We start from the raw sequence: 11,934 nt of genomic DNA, 5'->3' as shown, positions 1-11,934 counted from the left end.
GCATGCGCATATACATTTGTATACCCATACTTTACGTAATAGGTGAGTGTCGCCCACAACAACAAAACCTTGTTGTTATCTCGAATACCCCATTCGACAGGTTAGGTTGTAGGGTGCCTAGGATTTGAATCAGTGATTGATTAGTTTGTGACCGGGGCCTGGAAATATAGGTTATCGTTAGATTATTTCATTGTATTTATTTTTCAGTTGTAATTGGGTTGTTTTATTTTTTAAGTTTTCAATGTTTTAACTTATCTTGTTGTACTAATTTAATTGCATGCTTAAGTCCTGGTTTGAAGGTGATCCGGGAGAGGTCGCTACATTGGCATCTCTAATCAACTGAGTATCTCAAAGGATAATGACTCGACGTGATAATGTAATGCATCATAATATCATGACAGTAAAACATGCATCATATAATGACAGACAAAATGCAACACATAGACATGTATACCGCGCTGGTCATCTCAGTCAGTATGTTGCGTACCTCTACTAGTAATCTAGGAACTGGCCTAAGATCCGATCTTAAACAACATAATCAATATGTTGGTATCAATAACTACCCAAGAACTGATCCTTACTACAAATATGACTTACGGATCATATCTGTGTCTATTGTCAGCCCTTTTGAGATGATTCTCTCGCCAACTGTTCTGCTCACAGCTGCCACTCTTGGAAGCCCTTCGGAACTGTACTAGTATAATTATATGAGTTGGAAAACGCTAAATATAGTCTAAAATCGAGAGAACACGCCTCAAACTAGTACACAATTATGATGTCCAGATAGCCTATTTAGGATAAGTTCAGAAGATCCGAACTGCACTTCGAAAGGTCCGAATTGTGCATATCATGACGTGTCGTCGGTGTTTTGTCATAACTCGATATATCACTTTGGAAGGTCCGAACCTTAGTTGCAAAATGCTACGTGTCGATGCATTTTGATATCTAAGTCGTTTTGTTGGCCATTTAGGCTTAGATGGTCCGAATCATCTTTAGATAGTTCGAATACTTCGGAGGCTACGATCTTTGTTAGGTGGTTCCAAACTTAATGATGATTAATTATTCTGATTTGCTTAATTAATAACCTCATAATCATATTTTATCTTTTAAATACATAAAATGAATCTCTTAAATACGTAAACTGATTTGCTTCATATTTTATTTTTTAAATACATAAAATGAATGAATCTCTTAAATGCATAAACTGAATCTCAGATCACTACAAATTATTAATTTATCGAATGTTAATCCATATATATTTTACCATAATTATTTAGTTTTGCTCTTGGATTACTTTATCACGTGAGACAGGAAGAGAAATTTCATCTATGCCTAAATTGCCTTCCGAAAGGATTTCACAAAATTTCAATCATAACCAAAAAACAAAAATCTGAAATCCATTTGATATTTTTAGCGTCATACAATATAGCAATACCAAAAGAATAGTGTGATTGAAAATCGAGATCCATACAAATGTTACTATTAAAATATCATATATAAACGTTAAAATCTGCTCAATTACTTTAAATGCTTGATAATTGAGATAGAAGATGTTACTATGCTAAAAATTAGTCAACTGCCAACAGATCTTTACAGAAACTGTAGTTCAACTGCAACCCATTCCTCTCTACGTAAGAGGGAGACATATACACAAAAAGCTACATCGCATGGTAATAGCAAACAAAGCTATCAAGATTTCCCAGACCAAAATCACCCTCACGGGATATGTAAACTAGGTGAGGAGTCTTCTCCTTTTCTGAGGCCTACCGTCTTTCCCTGTCAAGATATCATCATAAAGTCATATCATCATATGGATAAGATGCACATGCTATGACTATACTCACAACTTCGAAAAATTGTTTTCACATCGGCATACCATTGACGGAATGTTCCAGGACAATTTCATCCAGGATTCCAGTGATGCTGCCTTCCTGAAATTTTTTTTCCATGCATCACATTCAAAACACAGCTTTTAAAGAATAAGAAACATTGTTCAACACCAATTTATCCTATCTTAAAACATTTACAGGTGGAACAACCCAAAACTAAAAAAAAAAAAAAAGAAAAGAAAAGGTATTTAAGTATGAAAACTGTAAAGAAATTTAAGAGAGAATTTGATCCTAAAGTAATGGCATACCCCATCATAAAGTGCCCTCTCGTTGCACCAAAATTTCAAGGTAGGCACCAGCAATCTTCCTGAAATTATTTGATCAATAATACAGTCAATGCTTTTATATGCATCCAATAAGCTAATTAGTTTGAATTCGATTTCTAAAGTTAACTGCACAATCGCACCAAACGGATGTGATGAATTGTAAGATTCAGCAGATACACACCTGATCTAGAACGGCTAAAACTCAAAGATTTTGATGAACCACTAAGAACTCCATCACATCTTCCAGGAGTTTCCTAAACCGTGTCAGAGAAAAATTACTAATGTAGCAAAATACATTAAAATACATTTGTGAAAGCACAATGACAAGCAAATACAATAGTTAAACAAGTAGGCAGACTCAGAGATTCCTTGATGAATTACTGCTTGAACCAGGTATGTTTTGAATGACACTTTGACAAAAGTGCTCAACAACCACTAGGGAATCTTTGCCAAAACAAGAAGTCTATTGAGCAAACTAAGGCCTCTAGGATTGAATGCGAAATCCAATAAATAAACAGCACCAGAGATTCGCAATACCAAATAGCCAGATAGCCAACGAAATATGATTAATAACAAGATAACTAACATATGCTAATTTTCTTCTAGTCTTCATCTTCGACATGCAATCTTTCTCAGATATGCTACTCTCATTTGCAACAACATGCTCCTTCTCATTATCTGCAGCACCGTGGTGATCCTGGGACCTTTTTCCTTCATCTATTGTTTGATCCATGCTGCCTTTAGTTTCAGCAATTCTCCAGTCCTTGGCCTGGTTTTGAGTTCCTGATATTTCTTTAGGCTCTTTAAATCCACTGTCCCCACAATGCAAGTTATTTTTGTCCATGGGCTCAAAATTAACAGATTCTAATTCTACTTTTTCACAGGCTGAAAGTAAAGCAGATTTTGATCTTGTTCTGTAACCCCCTGATATCGGATTTGATATCTGATTGTTTTTTTGTTTCCTTTGCAGTTTGGTACATGACCCAGGAGTTACCCTACTCTTAGTGCCCCTACTTTTAGTTAAATGACAAGCAGATAAAATTCCACCATTCAGTGAAATGATGGCATGCCCCTCAAACTGTGAGGGTGTTGAGGCCTTCTTAATGGAACAATTTACAGACCTATCTCCTGTCATGTGATATCCGTTAGTGCAGTTTCCAGAAGAAAATATCTTTTCAACATTAAAAGGTGCAGGTGCAGGTGCAGGTGCAGGTGCAGGTGCAGGTGCAGGTGCAGGTGCAGGATCAGGATCAGGATCAGGATCAGGTGCGGGTGCGGGTGCGATGGAGAAGACAGATGTACTGTCCTCAGATGATCCAGTTACATTGTCACACTTCTTGGGCAATGCAATGATTGAGGATTTAGTTTTACTGCTATTTCGTTCAGCATCCATTTCGTGTTGTGATTCATTACCCATTTCATTGCTATGCCCACCTGGAACAAACAGAAAATCCATTGAAAATATCTCATGAAGTTTTGAAGGAAGTTGCATTGTGAATTAGTTTACATGCAGTCTGGCTGTGGCACCAGCGTTTAGCAAATTAAACCCCAAAACATGTGCGGAGCGAGAGTTGTACCCATGCACTTTTCAGCATACTCCTTCCAGTAAGGAGGAAAGCCAAAAACAAAATGGTTAAATATCTGTTCAAGCAAAACCGATAGAACATTAGCACTCATAACAGTAGTGAATGGAATTAAAATGCCCATCCAGGATTATTGAAACTCGTAAAATATGCTCAACCATGTCCATGTACACAAAAAACAGCCATGAAACCAGCCGTAGAGGTCATTTCAATCTGGCAAACAAGAAGTATGAATCCACTATAACTGAACAGGCAATTCAGTGCATGCATAGATTAACTAAATGTCTTTAACACTACATAACTCCGAATTAAATTTAGTTTGCTGCTGCAATAATTTTCATGCGAAGGTGAATGCTGACCATTGTGGATTTCTCCAAATTAATCCCATCACAAATTTTTAAAAGATCAGTCAAATGCTAAGTGTTAACTTCGTGGAAAATATAAAAGTTAATGAACTTACATCAGAAGGGAAGCCATTTTCTAATGTGCGGGCTTTGTTTATAAAGCCTTTGATTAGGACACATATCCCATCAGTGGTCTCCAAAGTAAACATATCATGGCTCTTAAGTATAGGGGCAGAGGAAAAAACTCTCATAGCTCGTTGTTGCCTGCAGCAAATCAGATGAATCCCTTCCATAACAAAATATACTTTTGAACACATTTTCTAAATTTTAAGTTGTAGAAAAAGCGAGTGGTAAATATATTTGCGAGAAATGGGTACTTTCCCCCAAAACAAAAGAAGCTATGGGGGATGCGGTAAATTTGAAAAAAAAAATGTGAAAGTGTTTCTAATTATCGGTACCTATTAAGTACTAAACCGTTGATTATTCTTCACTCATGAGCTTCAGCTCATGACACGGATAATATCCAAATGATACAAAAGCCAAAACATAAAAAGCACTCTCAGAGCACAAAACCGCCAATATTTCATTAAGTTGGTTTGGCTGTTGTATATATGGTGGCTAATATCTAACCAACTGCAATGTGTGGACCTTACACATAAATTTCGAGCATATATTACTCGATCTCCGGCTTATATAAATCGACCTAACAGAATATATCTATTGACTTTCCTGCATTCCATGAGTTCAAACTTATACGACAAATGGTTAATTCAACAATACAAAAACTTCAGGCCCTCTTATGAAGTAATCAGCTTTCAGAGTGGAAAAAAAAAACCCTTGACAGTGAATGCTACCATTGGACGATTAAGATGATTGAACACGGAAAACCACCAGAATCATTTATACACTGAACTTACTCTCGAAAAATAAACCCAGAAACAGAGAGAGCTCCACTTTGAGAGTCGTTTTCCGCCTTCAACAACCACCAATCCGACAAACATACCTGGAAACATTTCCAAAAAACACACATTTAATTTAACAACGACAATTGTGCTATGCACATAGAAAAACCTACCGTTTTCAGAAAGTGAGATTTAGGAATGGTGTTGCAGTTTTTGTTTGCGTCGGGAGTTGAAGTAGAAGCCATGGTTGGTCTCCGATTAAGTTAAGTCGAGAGCGTTTCCCCTAGAGGAAAGGGAACACTTCAACGAGTGACTTATATATTCAGGTTGGGATGTTTATTCTAAAAATATATTTTTTTTTATTGTTTTACAAGGGAAACCCGGTTCAGTTCCAAAAATCTGGTTTTTTTTTCTGATTTGGTTTTAAATATTTTGAACTTCCCGGTTTAGTCCTTAACGTTCACAGATTTTGATTGAGTTGGTCCTTTCGTCAAATTAACAGTTGAAAATATTTACAAATTTTGATGGAGTTGGTTTTTTTATCACGGTTAAAACTAACTGTAAACATGACATATGAGAGTCATATCACTAAAATTCCCAAAATCCAAATCAGATACGCTAATTTCTAATCCACTTTGAGTGGAGATAAATTTTTTTCGTTCTCGTTGCTATCACACTCAGAAATTTGGCTCAACCTTTAGAATGAAAATGACGTTGTTGCACAATCTTTATTTTTAATAGATAACCTGGCTTTTCTCTTTCGCATGCTAACCACATTTTCTTGTATTTCTCGCATTCCGGCATTTTTATAAAATTATAAATTTAGGGTTTTTCAAAAAATTAAAATAAAATTTTTTTCTCGATAAATGAATATTTTATTGTTTTGTATCTCGAATTGCGTATCGGAGGAAAAGGAGCTGCAGTTTCAAACGGACATAACTTTCGATCTGCTGAGAGTTACGGGAGCTTCAGCTTGCTCACGCGAAGCTCTTCTCGATACCTACAACGCGTATGTCGGTCTAAGAGACGGAGAAGCTCAAATTCAAACCCGGAGATTGTCTTTGGGGGCATTTTTCCCGTAGAGCGTGCTGGGACCCACCGAAGTGGCCCGCGTCACCCAGATCGCACGTTCATGTCCTGTGATTCTGTCTATTGCATATTTTCTATCCGCGGATTGGACTAAAAGAGTCGGAAATAGGACGGAGAGGAATCGAAAGAACAAGATGTACGAGCAAGAAAAAAAGAAACTAATAAAAAAAAGGGTGCAACACGAACAAGAAAAGAGTAATTCATCTGGGAGTAATTCGTGTTTTTTCTCCGTTAATTTTAACCATTAAATTGACGAAAGGATCAACTCGGGCTAATTTTTGAAACGTTTAAGACTAAATCGGGAACTTCAAAATATTTGGGATCGAACCGGGAAAATGGTCAAACCTATGGGACTGAACCGGAAATTCATCCTTTTAAAAGTGAAAACAATTTAAAACATGTGTTTGGAAAAAAAATTATAAAATGTTGCTGAAAAAATATTTTTAAAAATTGTTCTCTACATAGTTTTTAAAAAACAATTGAGATATATTTTTTTAATTTTTTTATGACGTGAGAACCAGCAACATTTAATTTTCAATGTGCACTGGGTAAACCCCCTGAACTATCACATAACCTGCAAACCATGTTAATCAGGTAAACTGTACTGAGCAAGTTTCGTACAATAGGCTAGTCTATGAAAGTGTTCGTAAGAGGAGGTTTTTTTATGTTTTTTTTTTTTTGAATTGGACGTGCAATGATAGAAATAAAAACATTTACTTTTTAACTTTAAAAATATTTTTTATAGAATAGTTTTTTATACGCATACTTATTCATAAAACAACTTTAAAACATTTTTTTAAAAGAAAAAATAATTTTATAAAAATATTTTATAAGTACTTGTCCAAATAGAATTCTAGTCAAACTGTATTTTGCGAAAATTAAGCGTCAAAGTATATTTGAAGTGTTTCAAATATATTAGAAAAAAATTGATTTTCCAATATTAAAAAATTCATAACATATTATCAACACGAGTGTTATTCGTTATAAATCTCGTAAATAATGTTTAATTAGTCTTTGTACGAATGTCTTCGAAGAAACATAATATTTAGATCGATATTAATCCTCTCGAAATAGCAAAAAATTTAATTAGTTATTTTTTAATACTTCTAGTTTTATATCAATACTCCTGAAAAGAGCACAACATTAAGATTTAATATTGATGTTGTCGAAGTAGCACAAACTTTAATTTATATTGATGCTCTTGAAGAGCACAACTTCATATTTTATGTTTATACTCTTGATGCAACATAACTACCATTAAGATCTATGATCGAAGCAAGAACTATGATTTAAGATCTTAAATCTTTCGTTCTTCTTCAAGAATATCCGTAAAAACTTGTATTTCTTTGTGTATGCACACAAAAAATGGGTCGAACGGGGTGTTGCGGACATGTCAGGCACGATCGTGACAAAATGTATGAAAAATAAAAAGAAAATAAATCTAACTCCTAAACCAAGCGAAATGTGAGTTTCGGTTTTGTTGTCGGTCTCAATTCGACATGTTATATGCAAAGGACTTAAGAAATTATGAAGAGTGATTATTAATAGCAACATAAAACTTTAATTTTGCTGCTAAAATTTGGAAATGACAAGCGCTTGCCATAATAATATAAAATAATTTGTTGGAATGTTCAAGGAACTACAAAATATGACTGAGAATATGTACTAAAAATCTTGAAAAATGCAACAAAAATTTGATGAAATTCTAGAATTTGCAGAAAAAATTCCGAAGAATTCGAGAGCTTTTGGATCTTGGAATTTTGTTGTGAATTGTGATTTTTTTCTCTGAATGCTGTTGCCGATGGTTTTTCTTCCATGTTTGGAGTAACTTCCCACTGTTTCATCTTACATAATGGGCGACGTCTCTCCTCCATTTCTCATGATTCGAATTTTGACTTGGTCTTAATTTCTAACTTCCTTTCCAATTCAGCCGCCACAAATTCAAGGCTTCAAATTCCATTTCTTTAATGGGCTAAACTGACTGGGATATATCACTTCAGGAACTAGGCCGAAGAAACTTTCATATTGGGCTGAGAAAATAATTTATGGATTAAACAATTGCCCCTGCTGGTCGATGGCCTTTCGGGCCATTGAACCTGGACTATGAACCATATTTTTGTTGGGCTCGAAATACAACAATTTGGGCTTCTCAAATTTCGGGAACTTTCGCGGGCTTAAATCGGATAAACTTTCCGATTTTTTAATAATCTAGCAATGGTGATACTGCTTCTTGATCTTTGCATTACCCGATCACATCATTTCAGATTTTCTATTATTGCTCCCCGCTTCCCGAGCTATTCTCTCTCCTAACCCTTCGCATACCCTTGTCTTTCTCCTTTGGCCGACTTATCTGTATTGCCATTTATTTTTTTGAAAATTGAAATTTGCTTAGGGTTTTTGCTTCAAGTTCGTCATTGTTCTTCTGACAGGTAATGTTCTCTTCGTTTTCCTCCTCCATGAACCCTGCACAAAAAACAACAGTGAACTAAAAGTTATGGTTAACCTCTTGTTGTTTAATTTTTTCTGCGAAGTTTCTCTCAACCCTATTCATAGTTGTTGTTCCTGGTGGTTTGTCCAACGCTTCTGGATATATATAAGTGATCAGGTAATCTTTGTTCTTTCTTGTTTCTCGGGGCTTTGTGTCGGAATATACCCATGACTGGGTATTTTTATTTTAGGCCTCTGCATCTCTCCGTCGATAAGCCCGAGTTCAATGAAATTCTAGCCCCTTTATCTCATCCCCCGTATGTAGAGGTTCTCTTTCCTGAAACGGTCTTTAAAAATATTTTCCCTCTCGCTTCTTTGTCTACATACCCTTTACTTTTAACAGGTTACCTGCATCCACCGGTCAAAGCTGCAAAATTCAAATCTTGGGCATGTTTTGCCCCTGATTGGGTCACTTGGGTTGAGAGGTTGGAGCCTCATTTTTTGGACCATGTGGAATTCTCAAGGCTTGCACTATTTCATTCAACTTACGAAAGCCCCTTTCCCGCTACAAATAGGTCTTTTAGAACGTGCTCTTCAATTCTGGGTTCCCCCTTGCAATGCCTTTGTGTTTGCTAGTGGCCCAATGTCCATCACTCTTCATGATGTTCTTCATTTGTTGAAACTTCCTGTCTTAGGCTTAGATATTATAGGCTCGATTCCCTCCAAGGACCTTCCTCATTTGTCTGAGGAAAACACTGCCCATACCTCCTATGCGTCGATAATAAGTGCTTGGTACAACAATTCGGTGGTCCCCACTTCAAAAGAACATATTTTGTTCTTGTGGGTTTTAGTTTGTAAATTCTTGTTTTGTCCAGCTTCTGGACGTCCCTCTGCTGAGTACATGTTATTGGCCCGATCATTGAGTACTGGGAATGTGCTCAATTTAGGAATGATGTTTCTTGGGTCAATATATCGATGTTTGAACAGAAGTGTGCTTGATACCCCCCCTCCCTACGTAAACTCCACGGAGTTTCTTGGTTTCTTCATCTTTGGCTTTTTTATTACTTCCCCGACATTAGGAGTCTTTCTTTTAGCAGTATTAGACCTTCGGACAGCAAAGCTTTGGCCCACTGCACCACCACCATATAAACTGATTTCCTGATGACCTTTTTTCATAATCTGGGTGAAGAGAGGTGATATTATTTGCCTGTGCACCTGGACACGATAGAGCACTCTTGAATCCCCCATTTCATGTCCCACAAAAATAAGTCTTTTCTCCAAGTTGTTGATGATGTGAGAACTTCTTGTCTTTACCCAAGGTTTATGGTCACCTGTGGTTCCTTCACCAGTGATAACATTAACCTTTATTTCAAGGTATACAATCCACTGGTTTTTGCCTGTCAATTTGGCTTCCACCTACTGTTCCTGAGGATCACTTTTATTTCTCTTATCCCTAGGGGAAGAACACATGGGATGAACTCGTTGATCGTCGTTTCTCACTAGCTACAGCCAAACTAAATGTGATGTGGTCGAGTGAATTTGTGTTCTTATCCAAGAAATTTCTCGTGACAATCTTGTTCCATTCATGCCATGGTGGACTCCAAAATTTGATGTTCTTACTACAGCTCTCTTTGCCCCCTCAGATAACACCTTTGACTCAGGAACTATGCATTTCATATATTTGTCGTTTTGAATATATATTGGATCTCAGTTGTAGCTCATAGATCATTGAAGAAATCACGGACCATGGGAGTTGGAGCTCTACCCAAATCTCCAGCCGCCAAGATTAGGAAGAGTACCAGGGTTTTGCGTAGATTGGCCACGCAATTTTCGAATAGATCAGAGGGACAAGTTAACCAAGATGAAGATGATGTCATTTCTATTTCACCCATTTCCACAACCTTCAAAGTTCCGGCCCCAGTTTCTGAAGCGACTAAATCTCAAGTTCCCGACACAATCTCTGGCCGGGAAAAAGTACCTCCGGCAGCGAGTGAGAATATTTTTGCAGATCAAATTCAAATGGGGATTCTATTGGTGATTCCTCCCACTGTACATGTGGATATTCCTGATAATTTTGTTCCTGAGAAGACCTCCGACATGGCTACAACACCAATTTCTTCAAAGGTAACTATTAGCTTTGTTTGCACTTCTGTTGACTTTGGTACCCCTGTTTTACTCACTTTAATACTGCTTGTTTCAGGATCATGCCTCTAGGAGAATTCAAATTTGTAATATACCTACGACAACCATGGATCTGGATTTCAACTTTCTCCAAGACACAACCAGTGAACCAATGACAGGGACTTCTTCACTCCTTGACCAATCGTCTTTTGCTTCAGCCACTGCCACACTTAAATATTTGGTTCATCAACATATTTTCTCTTTGGATGAGCATCAATGTCAAGATGCGATGTTAGCTTTGCAACTCCTTCAGAGTTGAAACGACCCAAACATTCTAACATAATATATGCGGAAATTTTTTTTTTTTTTTAATAATACTAAGTAAAATATATTTACATACATGCCCATATATATATGCACAAAATAAACAGATTTAAAAATAACATAAATAAAATGCAACATTTTTACTTAAATAACCGAGTCAAACTTAAATAAAATACGGTCAAACAATCAACTTAAAAGGTTGCATGCAATAAAAATTATTTAATAAAAATAGTACTAAAATCCACCACTGACAAGACATAAAAGAATAAATAAGAAACAGAGTTTAAAAATTCTTAAAAATGTTCTCAAGACTCAGCCGACGGTCATGGGGGATCACTGCATGTCCGCTCATACGTCCTCACCACCGGTAGGAACTACATCTTCCTCTACGTACTCACTTGTATCATATAAGTGTAGTAAGCCTAGAGGCCCAACATGCTAACATAACAAGGGTTTAAAATAATTTAAATCACTGGAATACTAATAAATAACATATACATGAATGAGCATGCTTAAAAATTATGAATTATAACTTAAAATCTTACTTAAACTTGAACTTAAATATAATCATATATTACATACATAAACATTGTTGAGCATAACATTTTTTTCTAACATCGCATGGTCATATCCGTAGTGTAACCTTAAACTTAAAAGTTCGACTGATCAGTCTCTTAGAACCAACGTACGCGGCGGTGACGAATCACCTCTTACTGGTAGTAAACTACCCTTAAATTGACAGTAAACTGCCCTTAACATGTGGGGACTGGTCCCCCTTAAATTGTCACACTACTTCAACTTCCAACATAAAATTATTTTCTAGCTCAACCTTAAACATTAAATCATGCCATAAAATTATTTCATGAATGCATGCACTGAAAATATGTCTGTAATATATATTTAATTAATTTTTCATAATATACTATACTTATACTTAAAATAGACTTTATGCATAAAAATAATTAAATATATATCCCGAACTTATTTAT

At 36.1% G+C, this 11,934-nt stretch overlaps 1 protein-coding gene across 2 annotated transcripts; it reads right to left on the bottom strand.

Moving 5' to 3' along the window:
* Window positions 1–1,509: 1,509 nt before the first annotated feature.
* Window positions 1,510–5,291, bottom strand: LOC140867074 (uncharacterized). Of its 2 annotated transcripts, XM_073272147.1 has the most exons (9): window positions 5,158–5,291; window positions 5,000–5,085; window positions 4,199–4,346; window positions 3,733–3,796; window positions 2,742–3,589; window positions 2,337–2,409; window positions 2,138–2,196; window positions 1,877–1,931; window positions 1,510–1,776 (listed from the first exon to the last, which is right to left on the bottom strand). In XM_073272147.1, exons 1-9 carry the CDS (start codon window positions 5,227–5,229, stop codon window positions 1,733–1,735), a joined length of 1,449 nt encoding a protein of 482 aa, XP_073128248.1. In that variant the 5' UTR covers window positions 5,230–5,291; the 3' UTR covers window positions 1,510–1,732. The 2 variants fall into 2 exon arrangements, with proteins under 2 accessions (XP_073128248.1, XP_073128249.1); XM_073272148.1 differs by lacking the exon at window positions 4,199–4,346.
* Window positions 5,292–11,934: the final 6,643 nt, after the last annotated feature.

Source organism: Henckelia pumila, chromosome 4, assembly GCF_033568475.1.
Source record: "Henckelia pumila isolate YLH828 chromosome 4, ASM3356847v2, whole genome shotgun sequence".
Classification (NCBI taxonomy): domain Eukaryota; kingdom Viridiplantae; phylum Streptophyta; class Magnoliopsida; order Lamiales; family Gesneriaceae; genus Henckelia; species Henckelia pumila.
The sequence above is the reverse complement of the archived record's forward strand: the minus strand, read 5'-3'. Positions and strand labels throughout refer to the sequence as shown.

Bases quoted from the DNA above. Each gene is read 5' to 3' on its own strand.
- LOC140867074 (XM_073272147.1), bottom strand. From the start codon at position 5,229: ATGGCTTCTACTTCAACTCCCGACGCAAACAAAAACTGCAACACCATT. The intron at 4,347-4,999 runs GTAAGTTCAGTG...GATTTGCTGCAG, and splicing joins TCTGGGTTTATTTTTCGAGA to GCAACAACGAGCTATGAGAG. The intron at 3,797-4,198 runs GTAAGTTCATTA...TTGCTTGAACAG, and splicing joins AAAATGGCTTCCCTTCTGAT to ATATTTAACCATTTTGTTTT.